Source organism: Perognathus longimembris, chromosome 1 (genome assembly GCF_023159225.1).
Source record: "Perognathus longimembris pacificus isolate PPM17 chromosome 1, ASM2315922v1, whole genome shotgun sequence".
Taxonomy (NCBI): Eukaryota; Metazoa; Chordata; class Mammalia; order Rodentia; family Heteromyidae; genus Perognathus; species Perognathus longimembris.
The window spans coordinates 53443746-53463954 of record NC_063161.1 but is presented as its reverse complement, the minus strand read 5'-3'; the positions used below and the strand labels follow the sequence as shown (position 1 = coordinate 53463954).

Here is a 20209-nt window from a genome sequence, read left to right as displayed (position 1 = left end):
CAGAGTTCACTATGAGAAAACTACAGGTCAATAAAAATAGATGCAAAGTTCCTCTAACACTAGCACACCAAATCAAACACCATAAAAGATCATACTCCTGTAAGGTCCTCTCCCTGAAGGCTCCATGTAGATGCCCCCACCTCATTAAGTCTCCACCCAGTTACCTGGGTAACCAGCAGACCTGGAAGCAGTTACCTCCCCTTTCCCTGAGGTCACATCCTAATCCACCTGACCACACCCCGTGCCCCTGCCCTAGATAAGGCAGGGCTGGGTGGGGGTCGTCCCTTCTCTCCTTTCTCTCCCTTTTCTCTCCTCTCTCCCTTCTCTCTCCTCTCCCTTCTCTCTGGCCATGGATCAACTTGGCCACAGGCCAGCAGTTCGGTAATAAACTTTCTCTCCTGCCTGAATACCGCGTGGCGTTCTCCTTTACCGGCTACCTAACAACTCCATGAGCAAGTGGCATTTATCCCAGGGGAGCAAGGAAAACTCAATTATGCACCATTATTTACAGAAGACTAGAAATCACATGACCATTTGAAAGCTGCCCTAAAAGGGCAAAATTCAACAGTCTCATGATTAGAATTGCCTCAACATAATAAAGGTCACATTGGAAAAATCCTACAATTAGTCCTGGCACGGTAGAGCATACCTATTATTCTAGGTATATTGTAGGGCTAGATCAGAAGGATTATAGTTTCTGGCCAGCCTGGACTAGATTCAAGTCTCCCTAGCTGGGCAGATGTTCTTCTGAGCACTGGGTTTCCTTTCTGGGCTGGCATTTCACTTGTGTACACTCTCAATGTCATGAACTGCCAGTGTTTGCAGGCACAGTTTAAGAACTAGGACTTAGCTTCTGAAAGATGGGAGGCTCAAAACAATAGTCTGGTGGTTGAGCTCTGAGAGCTCTGAGACCTCTGAGACCTCTGAGAGCTCAACCCAGATTGTGTAACTGGGAATTCTGGCTGACTGTGAGGCAGACTTGTTTCACTTCCATAGCAAAGAAAAAAACCCAAAAAACTGGGTTGGAGGTGATGGAAGGGAGGGGAAAAGGAGGGGCAATTGGAGGATAGTTAAGGCAAGGGAGCGCCAGGCAGGCAGCGTTGTCTTTCTTTTGCAAAGGATGAGAGAGGACACAGCGGGGTGCGGTGAAATTGCATGGTATTAAAGGAGAATTTCAGCAGAAAAGTCGCCAGTCTCCAACTCTGAGAAGGAATCAGGAAGAGATGTGGAATAGAATAAAGGATTGCAATCCATTCCCTTTTCAGGGAAAGGCCTGGGGGAAGCTGGGCGGGGAGTCTATGGCTCTGCCCAAGGTCTATTAGTGGGAAGGGACTCTGGCCCGGGGTTGGACTCCAGCAGTTTCTGGGAACAGCCTACTCCTCCTGCGCTGCAAGCTGATGGGCTGCTCAGTGTTTGGCTCAGTCAGTCTTTCCTCCGCAGCTGATTGGCTCTGGGGAGCGGCCCGAAAGGAGTCGGTCTCCCGCGGGGGCTCGGGTTTCCCCGGGAGTTCGCGGTGTGTTTCCCTCCCTCCTGAGACATGGCGCTCGCCATCTTCGCCCTTCGGCTGGTCGTCTACATCGTGTCATTCCCCATGTACCTCCTGAACTTTCTGGGCCTGTGGAACTGGATCTGCAAGAAATGGTTTCCCTACTTCTTGTCCCGGTTCTCGGTGATGTACAACACGCAGATGGCCAGCCAGAAGCGGGAGCTGTTCAGCCACCTGCAGGAGTTCGCGGGCCCCTCGGGGAAGCTCTCCCTGCTGGAGCTGGGCTGCGGCACGGGAACCAACTTCAAGTTCTACCCGCCCGGGTGCAGGGTGACCTGCGTCGACCCCAACCCCAACTTCGAGAAGTTCCTGTTCCAGAGCCTCGCGGAGAGCCGCCACCTGCAGTTCGAGCGCTTCGTGGTGGCGGCAGGGGAGGACATGCGGGAGGTGGCCGACAGCTCCGTGGATGTGGTGGTCTGCACGCTGGTGCTGTGCTCCGTGCACAACCCCGAGCAGATCCTCCGTGAGGTGCGCCGAGTGCTGCGGCCGGTGAGTGGCGGGGCGCAGAGGGCTGGCTGGCTAAGCGACCGCCTTGATTACGGGCGGTGTCCGCGGGGCTCAGCCAGAGAAGATACTGCGGGACTTAGCAAACCATAGGCGAGGCTCTCGGCCAACCATCCAGGGAAGAACTGATAAGTCTGAATATACAAAAAATATTTAATTCAGGCCAAGAAAAAGGTAATATAATCAAAGTTTAGGAATAGAAGCAAAGGCCTGGCGCTGGTGGCTTGTAATCCCAGCCACTCTGGAGGCTAAGATCTGAGGATCCCAGTTCAAAGCCAGCCCAGGCAGGAAATTCCATGAGAATTTTTTTTTTTTTTTTTTTTTTTGCCAGTCCTTCGGCTTGAACTCAGGGCCTGAGCCCTGTCCCTGGCTTCTTTTTGCTCAAGGCTAGCACTCTACCACTTGAGCCACAGCGCCACTTCTGCCTTTTTCTATATATGTGGTGCTGAAGAATCGAACCCAGGGCTTCACATATGCGAGGCGAGCTAAGCCACGTTCCCAGGTCCTCAGAATCTTATCTCCAATAAACTACTCACAAATGCCCGAAGGTGCACTGTGGATCAAGAGGTACAGTGCTAGCCTTGAACCCAGAGAGGCCCAGGGTCAATGCCCAGGCCTAGAGTTCAAGCCCCAGGACCCGCAAAAAAAAAAAAAAAAAAAAAAAAAAAAAAAAAGCCGGGCACTGGTGGCTCAGGCCAGTAATCCTAGCAACTCAGGAGGCTAAGGTTGGAAGACCTTGGTCCAAAGCTAGGCCAGGCAGGAAACTCCATGAGACTCTTATTTCCAACTACCCACCAGAAAACAGGAAGTGGCACTGTGGCCCAACTGGTAGAGCACTAATCTTGAGCTGAAGAGCACAAGGACAGTGCCTAGACCCTGAGTTCAAGCCCATGACAAACAGGAAAAAAAAAAAGAATAAAAGCAAAGCAAGGACTCTAAGCATTGGCACACAAGAGAGGAACACAAGGGCACAATGCCTATGTGCATCTGATCATACAAAGTAATATTTATTGAAATAAACAGGAAGGGAGGTTTGTTTTCTATTCTGTTGTATATCTTTTCTTCATCTTGTCTCTTCATTTATGTCTTTGAGAGGGCACAGGCCGCACAGAAAGGGTGGGACAAAGGGCCAATGCAGCAGTGGTACTCACTAGACACTATGTGGAAAATAAACTATACAACCTGCAGGTGAGAATGGAAGGGAAAAACTGGGAAAGAGAGAGGGAAGGGGTGACTGTGTTAAGGCTAGCACTCTGACACTTGAGCCACAGCGCCACTTCTGGCTGTTTTCTATATATGTGGTGCTGGGGAATTGAACCCAGGGCTTCATGTATACGAGGCAAGCACTCTTGCCACTAGGCCATATTCCCAGCCCCCAGTTTTTATTTTATTTTATTTTATTTTTGCCAGTCCTGGGGCTTGACCTCAGGTCCTGAGCACCATCCCTGGCTTCCTTTTGCTCAAGGCTAGCATGCTACCTCTTGAGCCACAGCGCCACTTCTGGCCTTTTCTGTTTATGTGGTGCTGAGGAATCAAACCCAGGGCTTCATGCATGCTAGGCAAGCACTCTACTGTTAAGCCACATTCCCAGCCCTGCTGACAGTTTTTAAAATATCAGTAAGAAAAACAAGAAAGATAACCAACATGTAGAAACCAAAATACAAATTATAACCAGTTATATAATAAAGTGCTCAGATTTTCAGCTGAAGCATGCACTAAATAAGGTACCATTTTTACCTATTCACTCACTGTTAATATGGTGTGGGAATGGATTTGGGAAACTGAGCACCCTATACACTGGAGGAGGTACCTTCTGAAGGATCATTTAATAACATCAAAGTTTCAGGCAAACATACTCCTTTATCCAGTAAAAATTTACCCTATAGCCACAAATGTGTAAAATGTGTCCTTATGTCAAGGTATCTGTTAAAGTAATATTTACATTAGCACAAACGGTCAACAGAAAGCTAAGTAAATTGTCCCTAGTACAAATTCTGTGCAGCTATTACAAAGCAACCAAGAGAGGCCTATGCTAATGTGAAAAAGTCCCCAAGAGCTAATGTTAAACCAAAAAGAGCAATAGAAGCACAGAATGTAAAGTGAGAAGTTCTGCGAGGGGGAAGGGGAAGAGATGATACACATTATTTCCATATATGTTAATAAGAATGACAGATAAATATTAAGTCTTATTCTTCACAAAAGGACTGGTTATAGGTGAAAAATACATTTCATATCTTTCTGTAAAGTCTGAAATTCTTTATACTTAAAACTCGCTCTGGGCACTGGTGGCTCACACCTTATAGTCCTAGCTACTTAAGAGGCTGAGATCTGAGGATAACTGCTCAAAGCAGCCAAGGCTGGAAAATCTGGGAGACTCTCATCTCCAATTAGTCACCAGAAAACCTGAAGTGGAGCTCTGGCTCAAAGTGTTAGAGCACTAGCCTTGAGCAAAAGAGCTCAGGGACAGCACCCAGCCATCAAGTTCAAGCCCCAAGGACAAAGAAAAAAAGGAAGAAACAAACTCTCTAATTACCTTTTATCTTTGTTATCCTAAAAACAAAACATTAGACTAACTACAAGCTAGCATCTCCTGCCAGTAATCCTAGCTACTCTGGAGGCTGAGATCTGAAGATCAAGGTTTTAATTGTTTTCACTCATTTTTCTGCCTCCCACCTCTACTCTCAAGTTATGTAGTTCAACTTTTACATAATGAATATAATGACTACATTTGCTCACTCTTCCTTAATAGAAGATCTTCAAGAGACAAGCATTTCAAGATAGGGTTGGTTCATAGGCAAAATATGAACCTGGTCTTTGCCTCAAAGTAGCAAGACAGCCATTCTCAAGCAAGTGCAGTGGTGCACAGTTGTAATCAGGTTGCTAAGGCAGCCTGGATAGGAAAGTCTGTAAAACTTTTACCTCCAATTAATCACCAAAAAGCTGGAAGTGGAATGCAAAAATGCTCAAGGACAGTGCCCAGGCCCTAAGTTCAAGCCCCAGGACCAACACGCACGCGAGCACACACACACACACACACACACACACACACACACACACGATTTTGCCCTATTACAGATGTGAAAGATATACATCTTTTTGAAGATAAATACCATCGCTTTAGCAAAGATAGGAAAAATGTAAAAAAAGAGCCAGTATGGATGAGTGTTTACCAGAAATATCTGTTGCTACTTTGAGTCTAAATGTGATGCAATTTTTTCCAAAGGTCAGTTTAAAAATTTACACCAGCCCTTTGAAAAAGACACTGGTGACTGACTTGGCAGTTCCATGCCTTAGCAAGTCATGTCCGCAGTCATTACAGACGACCACCAAGGTTGTTGTGTAATGCCTCAAAGGTAGAGCAGATGCCTAGCAAGCAAACACTTCCAAGTTCAAACCCAGTACCGCCAAAACAAACAAAAGTATGTTCACTGTAACAGTATTTATGATAGTTAAAAATAGACAAGCCCTGAATGAGAATAACCAAGGCTATCTTCCGTGGTATGGAATCGTGTATAAACAGCTTTAAGTTTAGAATAATTCAGATGCTTAAATAACAAAAAGAAAGTTACAAAATACTATGTAGTACAGTCCAGATTTTACTCTACAGTACAGTTCAGATTTAGGGAAACAATACCAATTCACATGCACACCAAATGTCACGAGTAGGACATATCCTACTTAGGACATTTCCTGTCAGGACAGGGAATGGGGTGGTGGCTAAGGTACCTTTCAATGCTGTCCTCAGACCGCAGACATGCCATCACGTCCAGCGAGCTCTGCATAAAACGTGACAGTAGCCAGTGCCGGTGGCTCTGGCCTGTAATCTTAGCTATTTGGGAGGCTGAGAACTCAGGACTGCAGTTTGAAACCAGCCAGGGCAAGAAAGTCCATGAGACTCTTCAATAAACTACCAAAGGCCAGAAGTAGAGCTGTGGCTCAAGTGGTACAGCCCTGGCTTTTGGCTAAAGAACCCCAGAGACAGCACCCAACTTGAGTTCAAGCCCCAGGACTCACACAAAAACAAACAAACAAAAAAACTTCTCAAGCTAAAACTGCTGACCCAAACAGTGTCTTTCTAAGTTTTAATTTATTCATAACTTCTAATCAGATTGACCTATGAGGCCACATAAAATCAAAAGCTATGCTCACTTTATTTTTATTGTAAAGGTGATATACAGAGGGGTTACAGTTATGTTAAGTCCGGTAATGAGTACATTTCTTTTTTTTCTTCCCTTCCCCCTGCTCCCAGTCCTGGGGTTTGAACTCAGGGCCTGAGCACTGTCCCTGGCTTCTTTTGCTCAAGGCTAGCACTCTGCCACTTGAGCCACAGCGCCACTTCTGGCTTTTTCTATATATGTGGTACTGAGTATTGGAACCCAAGGCTTCGTGCATGCTAGGCAAGCACTCTACCACTGCGCCACATTCCCAGCCAGTATATTTCTTTTTGAACAGTGTCACCTCTTCCCTGGTTTTCTCCCAGTCTTTCTCTCTTGGTCCCCTCCCCCACAAGCTGCACAGTTCCAGTGAGTATCACTGCTGCGCTAGTTCACCTTCTACCTCGGCACCCTCCGACTTCCCCCAAGCAGAGAAACAAGTTCAGGACAAGAAGTACAGAAGTAAAAAAGTGACAAAGGGAAAAGCAACACAAAAAGTAAAAGAACAAAAAGCCTCTTGTTTCCATTTCTTTTCTTCTTTTTTTTTTCTTGGTTGTGAGGCTTGAACTTGGGGCCTGGGCACTGTCCCTGAGCCTCTTGGTGCTCAAAGCTAGCGCTCTACCACTTGAGCCACAGCTTCCCTTCCTTGTTTCCATTTCTTAGAGTTCATTTTGTAGGCATCATTTTACATGATCATGCACATAGCTACTGAGCCTTGTGATCCTCTCCTGAGTATATCCTCCTTTGGCTTCACTGAGTGAAAGTGTAGAGTCCTGTTTAGTTTGTCATGTCCAAGTGTCATCGTTTGTCTTTTACCATCATTGTGTTTACTTGTAGACTTATAGGCACATTCTAATTACTACAAATGAGGAAAATCGTGCAACCCATGTTTCTTTGGGTCTGGCCTACTTTGCTTAACATATTTTATTCATTTGGCCTCAAACACTAAAGCTGCCAGCACCATCATGTTCATTGTAGTATTGTTTACCATAGCCAGGATATGGAATCAACCCAGATGCCCCTCAGTGGGTGAATGGATTGAGAAATGAATCAGGAAAAAAAATATATATATATATAAATTTATATATATGTGTGTGTGTGTGTACACACACACAATGGAGTTCTATGCTTATATCAGAACGAATGATACTTTCCCATTCATAAGGAAATGGGAAGACTTGAAAAAATGCATATTAACCCAGGTCAGCTATGCTCATTTTGCACAACTGTTTTCCCGAAATCACCATCCTTAGAATGTTTTTCTTCTTTCTCAGGGAGGGGCCTTTTGTTTCATGGAACATGTGGCAGATGACCGTTCCACCTGGAATTACTTCTGGCAACAGGTCCTGGATCCTGCTTGGTTCCTTCTGTTTGATGGGTGCCAACTGACTAGGGAGAGCTGGAAGACCCTGGAGCGCGCCGGCTTCTCCAAGCTGCAGCTGCAGCACATCCAGGCGCCGCTGTCCTGGACGCTGGTGCAGCCCCACATCTACGGCTATGCCGTGAAATAGACGCGCAAGGGGGGAGGGGAGCGGACAGAGGCGCATGGGCCAAATCATCTAAGGCTTCAGTCTTAACTTTAACAATATGAATTTGGAGAAAGGAAACTCTTGGTTTTCAATAAAGGTGAATTCATCCTTAAAATTTCCTTTTTTTTTTTTTTTTTTCTGCCAGTCCTGGGGCTTGGACTCAGGGCCTGAGCACTGTCCCTGGCTTCTTTTTTGCTCAAGGCTAGCACTCTACCACTTGAGTCATAGCGCCACTTCTGGCCATTTTCTGTATATGTGGTGCTGGGGAATCGAACCCAGGGCTTCATGTGTACGGGGCAAGTACTCTTGCCACTAAGCCATATTCCCAGCCCCCTTAAAATTTCCTGTCATATCTTTTTTAGCCAATTTCTGTGTGTGTGCGCTAGTTTTAGGGCTTGAACTAAGGGAATTAGTCTTAGGGTTTGTTTTTTTTTTTTGCTCAAAGTTGGCACTCTGTCACATGAACCACACCCCTACCTCTGGCTTTTTGTTGGTTAATTGGAAATAAAGTATCTTAAGACTTTCCTGACCAGGCTGGCTTCAAACCAGGATCTTTGAAATCTCAGCTTCCTCAGTAGCTAGGATTACAGGTGTGAAATCCAGCGCCCAGCTCTAGTCATTTTTTGAAAACTGTTTCTCACAAAATCGAAACCAAACCAAAACATACCAGTTTTGAAGTATTCCTTCAATGGAAACTGATATAAAATTGAAGACTCCTGCCTCCAAACTTTATTCAGTGACTTGGAAATTTTCCCAATCCTCTTAAATTGCTGCTCAAACCCAATTTTTGTTTGTTTTCTGAGACAGTGTCTTGCCTTGAAGTGCCTACTAACAAATTTCTATGTAGCTCAGGCTGGTCTGAACTCCTCATCTTGCTGCTTCAGCCTTCTTAATGCTAGGATTACAGGTGTGCATCAGATTTTAACTTCTCTTTGAGAGGTTGGTGATGAGAAGCAGTTAAACCACTTCAAAACAAAACTTTGCAAAAAGGGGCATTCATAAAACTGAATAAAGAAAACACTAGTGAATTGAAAATCCAAGTCTAAACACAGATTTTCTGAAAGAGAGAGAGGTCTAAACCTATTTGCTATTCTGTCTCTGGGTTGGTTTTTAGAATTAACATGCCAGGCCATGCAGCTTTCTGCTTTGCTCCAACAAAGTTTGTTCTCCTGAAATGCAGGTCCTCAGTTCTTAAAGGCTGTGCCGACATGAGTATAACCATAAAACTATAGGTGAGGTAATTAGCATTCTTAGGTTCAGTGCCTTTATTATCTAGCATACACTTTGATAATTATAGTAGATTGGAGGTAAGAAAAGGGTTCACTGTAAACTAGGGAAAGCTCATGAACCTGTAAAGTAGTAGGCAAGTGGGTTATATGTGATCAAATTCTACTCTTGTCCCAAGATGACTTGTTTCTTGCAACTATGGAAAAATGGTGAAAACCATCACAGGTGCATTCAAAGTAAGTATCAGGTGGGTCAGAGGATTTAATAGGATTTTCACAATAGTTTGTATTTGACTTAACAAATATATTTTCTGAGATGGTTTTATAGAAGTACTATTTTAAATATCAAATCAAAAAAAAATTCATATTCACTTTGGAAATGTAAATAAAGAAATAGTTTATATCTTTGTCAGCTTGGCTCCATTTTTTTCCCAATGTCTGAGAAACCTTCATGATGGAAAATTAAGTTATTAAATTTACCAATTTTTTTTTCTTTCTACAGCCAGGTAAATATAAGCACAGCTAGTAGATTTTAGAAAAGCAACCTTAGAAGGACCAAATTAAAAAAAAAATTGTTAGCATACATTAGTTGTGCAAGGGGGATGTCACTGTGGTATTTCCACATCTGCATACAGTGTATTCATTGACCTCACCCCCATCCCTCTCCCTCACTCCCCTCTTAAAAACAATTTCAGCTGCGATCATTCTATTTTTATACAGACAAATGAAACACTTGGCTCATTCCACTCATTCACCCTCTGAGGAGGTTTTGAAAGGTTGAAGTGCAGAGATGCCATTTGTGAACTGCTTGGGGCAGGAAGGAAGCCATGTTTCATCTCTCTAACATGAAAATGGTTAGTAGTGTAGTGCAATTGAATGCTCCCTGCTGCCTCTTGAGCTCTGTAAATTGAATTTCCTTCCTCCAGTCTCCCAGACTAGAAACCTCCTGTATCTACCTACTTAATTTACAGGATTTAGGTCAGGCAAGTGACCAAGACGTATGAAAAAGCACAGGGGTATACGGCCATACCACCCTGAACGCACCCGATCTTGTCTGAAAAGGCACATGCTGGAAGATAATACTGAAGAGCTAGGCATATTCTAACTTGTGTCCACTTCTCTAAATGGTGCGGCAAATATACTCACTTTTCACAGAGAAAACTAAGGAATGGATAAAGAAATAGACTGTTGGGGAATTCAGCTTGGCCTTGAGTGGGGAAGGACGATGAGAGCGCTCCCGAGACACTGCCCTTCCCCCAGCCCTGGGGCAGTGTGGAAGTGAGCCACACCTATTTCCTTCTGGGTCCGGAACCAGAAGGGATAGCTTTGAGACCATCCCCCACCTTGTGCCAGGGAGCACGTGTGCTCCCTTTTCGCAGGCTTTGCCCAGAGGGCGGTACTATGGGAAGTGACAGCCCATGAGGGAGGTCCTTGGGAGCTGCTCTTAGACGGACAAGCTCACCAGCCTATCGCTAGCTCCTGCTCAATCCTCGTCATCATCACTATATTACTGTAAGCCCCTCCTGAATAAACCAAATTGCTCTCTGAAGTGTCTCCGAGATCCGAGTGCACCTGCCTTCCTTGGTGGGTCAGGAGGGAGGAAAAGGGGATCTTGTTTGGCCGCACTTTAGGCTTGCCCGTGTCCCTTCGCTCCACCTTGGCCGCCCGAGGGTCGGCCGCCCAGGGGAGAGGGTGAAAAGAGGAGCACTGATAAGGGAGTAAGCTTAGCATCCCCGCACCAGGGGAGGTGAATCTAGCCCGGCAATAGACATTATGGGCTGGGAATATGGTCTAGTGGCAAGAGAGCTTGCCTTGTACACATGAAGCCCTGGGTTCGATTTCACCACATATATAGAAAATGGCCAGAAGTGGCGCTGTGGCTCAAGTGGCAGAGTGCTAGCCTTGAGCAAAAGGAAGCCAAGGACAGGGACTGGCAAAACAAATTAAAAATAAAAAAAAATTAAAAGAAAAAAAAAGACATTATGACAGTTTTTCCACGTTACCGGGCAACTTTTAGAAGCCTCACTTCCTAAAACTACAAAATCTGCTTAACAGGAATTGCTGCTGTATTAGCTTAGGGCTTCCGGCCTGAGTGAACGGGACTTATGGAACATCATCAGAAACCAGACACTTCAGAGTCACGGCTGCCCCCTGTCCTGCTGGGGCACAAGCGGGCAGAAATGGTTCCAATCTTCATGCCTCCAGGGCCCAAGGCCAGGGGGAAAGAGGAAGATCAAAGTCTGAGTCGAGTCTAAACTGGTCATGACTAGCAATACAGGGTCATGAGTCCGTCCCTAAACCAACCTTTCTGGCAGAGATGGATCATGCTGACTGCAGGTCACAGAGCTTCCCTGCCGAGGCTGAGCACAGAGCATGTGCTCTGAGACAAAGTAAGTTGTATCCTCCACCACAGGGTCTGTGATGGAGACGAGTCTGGGAAAGCAAAGGCAGATTAGTCTATTCAAAGACTTTAAGCAGTAGTGCAGGTGCAGCAAAGGCACTGGTGGATTTTCAGCAGAGCACTCTGGAGGTCACATGACTCAAAGAGTTGGCTTTGTTTCATGAGATGAAAATTAAAGACAAAAGCCAACACTGGCTTTGGCTCCAAAGTGACCTAGGTAACATCCTTGCTATATGAGGGGCAAAATATATGAGAACAGCATATGTTATTTAGGTTGCATATTGGTTAAGTAAAAAAACAGCAAGTAGACATTGAAATCATTTGAAAAAGTGAGGATTTGAGGATGGACAGAGAGGGGTGAGTTTGATCCAGGTACAATGTCACATAGAGCCTCCCTCTTTTATTTATTTATTTTTGACAGTTTTGGGCTTGAACTCTTGTCCTGAACTCTTCAGCTCAAGGCTAGTGCTCTACCACTTGAGCCACAGCACCACTTCTGGTTTTCTGGTGGTTAATTGGAGATAAGAGTCTCATAGACTTTCCTGCCCAGGCTGGCTTTGAACCGTGACTCTCACATCTCAGCCTCCTGAGTGGCTAGGATTACAGGTGTGAGCCACCAGCGCCCAGTGAGACTCCTTGTACAACTAATATATGTTAAATACTACTCTCAAACATACAAACAGCAGATGCAAGCTAGGTGTTGGTGACTCACATCTATAATCTTAGCTCCTCAGGAAGCTGAGATCTGAGGATGGAGGTTAGAAGCCAAATCAGGCAGGAAAGCATATGAGACTCATCTCCAATTAACCACCAAAACTCTGAAGTAGAGCTATGGCCCAAGTGGAAGAGTGTGAGCTTTGCAAAAAGGAACTAAGGAACAGAGTCTAGGCCCTGAGTTTAAGCCTCAGTCCTTGCACACACACTTGCGCGCGCACCCCCCCCCCCCACAAAGCCAGTATGTATAAAAGATTGCTTTGACCTTTGTGCTAGTTCTCACACACAGATGAAATTCACATGTGAAAGACAGCCTCCCTATACTAAAAAGGTACAGTATCCTTTTCAAGAAGGAGAAGGGTTGGGAATGTGGCTTAGTGGTAGAGTGCTTGCCTAGCATGCATGAAGCCCTGGGTTCGATTCCTTAGTACCACATGAACAGAAAAAGCTGGAAGTGGTGCTGTGGCTCAAGTGGTAGAGTGCTAGCCTTGAGCAAAAAGAAGCTAGGGACAGTGCTCAGGTCCTTAGTTCAAGTCCCAGGACTGGCAAACAACAAAAAAAAAGTAAAGTAACAACAAGAGCAGAATGATGCCTATTTTTTTAATTAGAAAAGATATTTTACTTCTACCAATTAACTGTGAAATTCAATCATGTGAAGAGTTATACATTATAACGTTTTCTAAAAATTCAAAGGGAAAACAGGATCTGCAAGCACAAGACCGAGCTCACCGCATTGGTCAACAGAACGAGGTCCGGGTGCTGAGACTCTGCACCGTGAACAGTGTGGAGGAGAAGATTCTTGCAGCTGCCAAATACAAGCTGAACGTGGATCAAAAAGTTATCCAGGCGGGCATGTTTGATCAGAAGTCTTCAAGCCACGAGCGGAGGGCATTCCTGCAGGCCATATTGGAACATGAAGAGGAAAATGAGGAAGAAGATGAAGTACCAGACGACGAGACTCTGAACCAAATGATTGCTCGACGCGAGGAAGAATTTGACCTTTTTATGCGCATGGACATGGACCGGCGGAGAGAAGATGCTCGAAATCCAAAGCGTAAACCGCGCCTAATGGAGGAAGATGAGCTGCCCTCTTGGATTATTAAGGATGATGCTGAAGTAGAAAGGCTCACGTGTGAAGAAGAGGAAGAGAAAATATTTGGCAGGGGCTCTCGCCAGCGCCGCGATGTGGACTACAGCGATGCCCTCACAGAGAAGCAATGGCTCCGGGCCATCGAAGACGGCAATTTGGAAGAAATGGAAGAGGAAGTACGGCTTAAGAAAAGAAAAAGGCGAAGAAATGTGGATAAAGATCCCGTGAAGGAAGATGTGGAAAAAGCTAAGAAGAGAAGAGGCCGCCCTCCAGCTGAGAAACTCTCACCAAATCCGCCCAAACTGACAAAGCAGATGAATGCTATCATCGACACTGTTATAAACTACAAAGACAGGTGTAACGTGGAGAAGGTGCCCAGTAATTCTCAGTTGGAAATAGAAGGAAACAGTTCAGGGCGACAGCTCAGTGAAGTCTTCATTCAGTTACCTTCCAGAAAAGAGTTACCAGAGTACTATGAATTAATTAGGAAGCCAGTGGATTTCAAAAAAATCAAGGAGAGAATTCGTAACCATAAGTACCGGAGCCTGGGCGACCTGGAGAAAGACGTCATGCTTCTCTGTCACAATGCACAGACATTCAACTTAGAGGGATCCCAGATTTATGAAGATTCCATCGTCTTACAGTCAGTGTTTAAGAGTGCTCGGCAGAAAATTGCCAAAGAAGAAGAGAGTGAGGATGATAGCAATGAGGAAGAGGAAGAAGAAGAGGAAGAGGAGTCCGAGTCAGAGGCAAAATCTGTTAAGGTGAAAATCAAGCTTAATAAAAAAGATGAGAAAGGGCGGGACAAAGGAAAAGGCAAGAAAAGGCCAAATCGAGGGAAAGCCAAACCTGTTGTGAGTGATTTTGACAGTGATGAAGAGCAGGATGAAAACGAACAGTCAGAAGCAAGTGGGACTGATGATGAGTGAACACTTGGACCTTTTTTTTCCATCATAGAACTGAATCCTTTCCTCTTCCCACATTTCTTCCCAGTGAGTTCACTTGTCGTTGGGGGCACTGGGTTGTTTCTACGTCCTCATCCTCATCTATAAACTAGCTTTAGGATAGTGCCAGACAAACATATGATATCATGGTGTAAAAAAAAATACACACGCAAATATTTGTAACATATTGTGACCAAATGGGACTCAAAGATTCAAAGATTAAAAGCAACAAAAGCTTTTGATGGAAAAAATAGGTGGGTGGAAAGTATATTTCTATGGGTGGTTCTAATTTGGTAACTATTTGATTGTGCCTGGTTTTATCACCTGTTCTGATGAGAAGATTTTGTTTGTCTTTTGTAGTACTGATAACCAGGAGAAGCCATTAAAAGCCACTGGTTATTTTATTTTTCATCAGGCAAGATTTTTCAAGATTTTTATTTGTTCAGTACTTTTTTTTTACACTGTGATACATATAAGCAACTTTAATAGGTGATAAATGTGTACAGTAGTTAGATTTCACCTGCATATATACATTTTTCCATTTTATGCTCTATGATCTGAAGAACAAAAGCTTTTTGAATTGTATAGGATTTATGTCTACTGTAAACATTGCTTAATTTTTTTCCTTTCTGCTCTTGGTTTTGAAAGTTTTGTTAAAAGCGCAATTGACTATTGCAATCTTTAGAGTGTATTGAATGGCTTCCTTTGTCCACTTGACCTCCCAAGTTCCCAAGGTGTATTGTCTCCTCCCTAAAGTGTACTTAATCTTTGCTTTCTTTGCACAATGTCTTTGGTTGCCAGTCATAAGCCTGAGGCAAATAAAATTCCAGTAATTTTGAAGAATGTGGTGTTGGTGCTTTCCTAATAAACAGATAATTTAGCTCAACAACAACAAAAAAAAATTCAAAGGGGATCTGCTTAAAGTATCTATCGTTAATTTAAACAGTAATTATACATACTTATGCATGTTTGTTCATATTCAACTTATTCATGTTTATTCAACACATGAATACACTGTGTAATGTTGGTATATTTTTTAAGTCTCCCAGAAAATCAGTTTGGCAAAACACAAGTTTATCTCTTTTCCATCTAATGAAGTTGAGCACTCATTAGCTACAAAAAGCTTCCATGCAGACTGCTCATAGATATAGACATGGTATGCTAAACCCTTCTAATCTTCCTTCTCATTTTACTTGTCAAGCTAAGCCGCTAGTATCAGGCTGAAAAGCATCAGCGCCAGTCAAACTTGATCCCACTTCTCAGTTTATGGGAACCAACAATTATCTCCAATCCAACAGGAGGAGCTTTTCAAATTTTATTGCCCATCAAAGTTTGGAACTAAAAAAATCTAAAAACATTCTCATTTTTGAAAATGCAAATGTAGAGTATGGAGAAAAGAAAAAACAATAGAGGGAGTTATCCTTCTTATTAAAACATAAAAAGGAATGACAGAAAAGTGAACCGGGAAGGGTAAGGTGGGCGGAGAGAATCCATGAATATAAATATAGTCAGAGTACCTGATACACATATATGAAAATTAAACAATGAAACCTGTTGGAATTGTTTTAAGAGAGGAAAAGGGAGGTTTGATGGTGGTTGATGGGATATGTTGTATGTATGTAGATGTTTCAGTGAAATCTCCCTTGTTAACTGATGTATGCTAATTCAAAATCTTAATTTTAACAAAAGCTCATACCTTTAGTCCTAGCTACTTGGGAAGCTGAGACCTGGAGGATTAAGATTTGAAGCCAATCTGGGCAGAAAAATTTGCAAGACTTCATCTCCAGCTAACCAACAAAAAGCCAGAGTGGAGGTGTGGCTCAAGTGCTAAGAGTTCCAGCTGTGAGCAAGAGAAAGTGGAGAGTTCAAGACCCCTAGTGAGGGGAGAGGGGGGAATGAGGGAGGAGGTAATAAACAGTACAAGGAATGTACCCAAGGCCTAACGTATGAAACGGTAACCTCTCTATACATCACTTTTGACAATAAATTAAAAAAATAAAATAAAACTAGGAAAAAAGGACCTCTAGTGAATGACCCAGTACCAGCAAAAACAGGAAAGTAAACAATGAAATGCTTAAATAAACACACATGTACATATTTACAAAGATAAATGATTCCGTGCTTAACCCATCTGTCTAAATACTTTATATCATCTACAAGCCAAGCGCTCTTCCACAAGCCGCAATTCCTCGTTGACACCTACACACGGTATTTGTGCTATTCCCAAAACCTCTCTCTCTAGAACACAAATATCCTCTCTGACTAGCTACAGTGTGCCAGTACTCCAAAACATCTCATAAGTTATCTTCTAAAAAAAAAAAAATGCTCTGAATTCTTAATGTGGCCGTCAGGGGCCTTTCTCCATGCTCCTGCCACTCCCAACTATGTAGCAGTTTTCTGAGGTTCTCAGGCTGCCCAGGGATGTTCCTGTCTCCCTCACTTCACCCTCAGCTTCTTGCTGACAGGCCACTTGTCTTAACAAACATCCTTACACCTGGTCTTGGCACCAATTAACCTTGGCCAAAAGTGTAAGTGATTCCAGCTGTTTACCCCTTGTGTTTCCACTCTTAGGTGATGCTTAGAAATCTTGTAAATTACCTTCAGATGCCACAAAAGTCCAACTCCAGTCCTCCCATCTCCTCTCTACACTCCTCCCTCAGAGCAAATGCCTTCGCTCCTCATCTCACAGGAAAAACAAAGCCATGGAGTAGAACGCTACATTCCCCTCTCCACTGAGGATGAGGTGTCCAGTCCCTGTCCCCCAATCCCTCACCCATTCCCTCCCCCCGCCCCCCCCCCCCCCAGGATCTGAAATACGAGCCAAGGGCTCTGGTGGATTCTTTTCTTCCAAGTCTTTTGCAAATTCTCCCATTTTTGCCTCTCTGAGAATTCCTTCCCTGGGTTAAACCATCATAAGACCCACTTTGTTTGTTTGTAAAGACAAAACAGCATGCCAGAAAACAGTTTACTTTCCCCTGGAGTTACTGCCTTCTCTCTTCCTCAGGTCAGATTCATTAGTGAGTTTTTGCTTTTGCTTCCTCGTGGTTTGTTTGCAGTACTGGGGTGTAAAACCTAGGCAAATGCCAAATCTGTTTCTTCACTTTCCATTTCTTTACTCCCCTCCGCCCCCCCCCACCCCCGCCAATTAACCCATTACAGTTGAGTTTCCATAGTAATACAGTTGAGTTTCCATAGTAATCACCTCTATATCATTCCAATGTTAGGGTGTGCGCTGCCAAAGCAAGCACACAATTGGATCCCACCGGGAACGGGCATTGTTCTCCACAAAGTCGCCACTGAGACTGCTTTACAAGCACGTATGCAGCCTGCCAAGTCTGACGACGTCTGCCTGCGGCTTCCGGTGCTGGTTTCTCAGTGGGTCTTCTCAATCCTCCCTAGCTGCCTCCCCTTCCCCGGGCTCCATCCTTAGTCCTCTTTGTGGGAATGGTACAGATCGGAGATCCCACTTTTCCATCTTCCTACCCACCCTTCTCCTCTCTCGGGGCAGGAAGACTGTTAGGCCCATCTCCGTTTCCTATTGCTGCTTTAACAAATGACCAGGGTTGGCGGCCTAAAACAACATGAATTTATCATCTTATAGTTTCTGGAGGACAAACATCCCACAGGAATATCACTAGGCTTAAAAAAATCAAGGTATCAGTAAACAGAGCTGTGCCTTAAGGAATAATCTGTCCCAAATTTCCCAGTTTCTACAAGCCCCTCCCATTCCTTTGTCTGGGTTCCTGTCTCCTTTCCCAAAGTTGGCTGGGTAACAGGGCTCAAACCTCTCTGAATCTTAACTTGATTCTCTTTTTTAGTTTATGACAATTCTTGCAGATATCCTGTAGATAATATAAATGGACAATCTCTCATTACAAGGGTAATTAATGATCTTAATTTCATCTGCAACTTAAATTTTCCCTCTGCCATACACCGTAATGTATTCATAGAGTCTGGGAATTAGAACAGGGAGATCTCTGAGGTGGGGGAGATGAGGCCTTATCATCTAAAGTGGAAAAGAAAGTCAGGCATAATACGTAAAATAATACCTTCAATGACACACCAAACCGGTCTAACACAATCAAAGTGAAGGCAGTGCGGAATGGAAGAGTTAACTGTCAAGAAAATGCTGTCTGTACACTCTAGATTCCACAAAGAAAATTAAGTAGCATTCTATAAGACAGTGCACAGTTGTCCCTTACAGATTTGCCCATGCTAATGTAATGTCTATTTCTGAAGTCTTTTGCATATGATCTTTTAACTCATAGTCCTTTGATGACTAAACATATTGTTCAGTCTACCCACCCACCCTTCCACTTCTGATCTCTTTAAAATTATGAAGGTTAAGCCAGGTGTAATTCCAGCAAGTACTGTGCCCATGAACTACGATCCCAACCTAAGTCACTTTTTTGTTGTTTTAAGGTAGGTCTTCCCTTCTCCCCACCACTCCCCCAAGAAAGTCTTAAAGTACTCTCATTTATTGGTTATGAATTAAAATTCCAGGTTAACCATGGCATTGTTTTATTTTCACAGTATATTTTTCCCTCAACCTCTCTGAAATTAGATTTCTCTGTAAATATTTCATTTTACATTATAACTACTTCCTAAACCACTAAGACTAGCTGCCCACTGACTTGTACAGATGCAATTTCAATTACTCATTTATCCAGTATACAAAAGCCATCATGTGTCAGCAATTAAAAAGCTTTCAAAGAACTTTCCAACAACACAACAAGATGGTAAGCTCTTACTACATAGCCCAAGCAGGTCTCAATCTTGAAATCTTGCTGCCTTAGCTTCCTAAGAGCTGGAATTACAGGTATGATCCAGCAAACCCTGCTCCCAAATGGCCTCTTTAAAGTAACACTTTGACATATAATTCAAAAACCATAGAACTTACTTAAACTGTACAATTCAACTGTTTCAGTATATGCACAGCATAGAACAACCATCATCACAATCTATTTAAAATCATTTTTCAATCTCTAAAAAGACTCCATATCCAGTACTGCGGGAAGCCGGCAACAACGCCATTACAAGATGGCGCCTACTTCCTTGCAGCCTTACTGGTAAATAACTCCATAAACGGCAAAGCCTAACGGACTTACCGGCCTGAACCCCGCGCATACGCAAGTGAGTTCTAGTCCCAGCCAATCCCGTGGCGGTTGCTAGTAGCAACCAGTCACAGACCAATCAGGGAACGACCCATGCTCACCCAACTGTATATAAGCAGGCGTTTTTGGCCTTTTGGCGCCCCTCGCTTCAGCTCTCCCTCAACCAAGCAGCTCCTCAATAAAGTGCGATTGAGAAGGATCCTCGTGTGGCGGTCGTCTTTCCTCGCTGGACGGGGTTGCCGCCCGCTGCACAGTACCAGTTATTTGACAGAACTGACTCCTACCAGCCAAGGAAAGAACATTTCCAAACGTTCATTCACAGTGAGGGACAGTATCTTGAAATTGACCATAGTGAGAGTATTTACTACAGTACTGCAATTGGAAAATGCTGCAGATCAGGCCTTTTCCTCCCTCTGGAGTGCTAATAACCATTTGTTCATTACTTAAGAACATAGCATTAAATCAAACACCCACCAGACAAGTTGGCTGTATGTGCCTTCTGGTGTTACATAACAATGACACTGCATAATCTTCTATGGTTGTCTGCCAAAATACACCACCTCAATCTAATGAGAAAACAGGGAAAGAAAAATGGAGAGAGATCCTATGAAAGAGACTGAAGGTGTAGCTCATCAGTGGGGTACTGGCTTTATAAGCACAGGATACTTGTGAGAGGAGAAATTAGGGGAGGCCCATCTTGCATTGCCAAATTGTCAGGCTCAGGAAAGATAACTGCAATGAAATCAGTGCGTCAGACTTAAAAAAAACAAGCACTGGTGCTTCACGCCTGTGACAGATACCTGTAACCCTAGCTATACAGGAGGTTGAGGTCTGAAGGGTTCAAAACCAGCCCAGGCAGGAAAGTCCTTGAGATTCTTATCTCCAATCAACCACCAAAAAGCCAGAAATGTAGCTTAGGCTCAAGTGGTAGAGCTCCAGCCCTGAGCAGCTCAGGGACAGCATGGAGGTCCTACTACCAACACCAAC

The 20209-nt window shown here is 43.9% G+C and overlaps 2 protein-coding genes and 1 long non-coding RNA gene across 3 annotated transcripts; all 3 read left to right on the top strand.

Annotated features, from left to right (window-relative positions):
* The first annotated feature begins 1451 nt into the window (after positions 1–1451).
* On the top strand, positions 1452–7848 carry Mettl7a (methyltransferase like 7A). Its single transcript, XM_048364607.1, has 2 exons — positions 1452–2035; positions 7479–7848. The coding sequence occupies exons 1-2, from the start codon at positions 1538–1540 to the stop codon at positions 7713–7715; spliced, it is 735 nt and encodes a 244-aa protein (XP_048220564.1). The 5' UTR covers positions 1452–1537; the 3' UTR covers positions 7716–7848.
* A 4931-nt stretch (positions 7849–12779) lies between these two features.
* LOC125364818 (probable global transcription activator SNF2L2) lies at positions 12780–14951 on the top strand. Its single transcript, XM_048364525.1, has 2 exons — positions 12780–13519; positions 13574–14951. The coding sequence occupies exons 1-2, from the start codon at positions 12927–12929 to the stop codon at positions 14091–14093; spliced, it is 1113 nt and encodes a 370-aa protein (XP_048220482.1). The 5' UTR covers positions 12780–12926; the 3' UTR covers positions 14094–14951.
* A 3241-nt stretch (positions 14952–18192) lies between these two features.
* On the top strand, positions 18193–19812 carry LOC125364882. Its single transcript, XR_007213586.1, has 2 exons — positions 18193–19113; positions 19477–19812. It is a non-coding gene; the product is annotated as an uncharacterized LOC125364882 (long non-coding RNA).
* Positions 19813–20209: the final 397 nt, after the last annotated feature.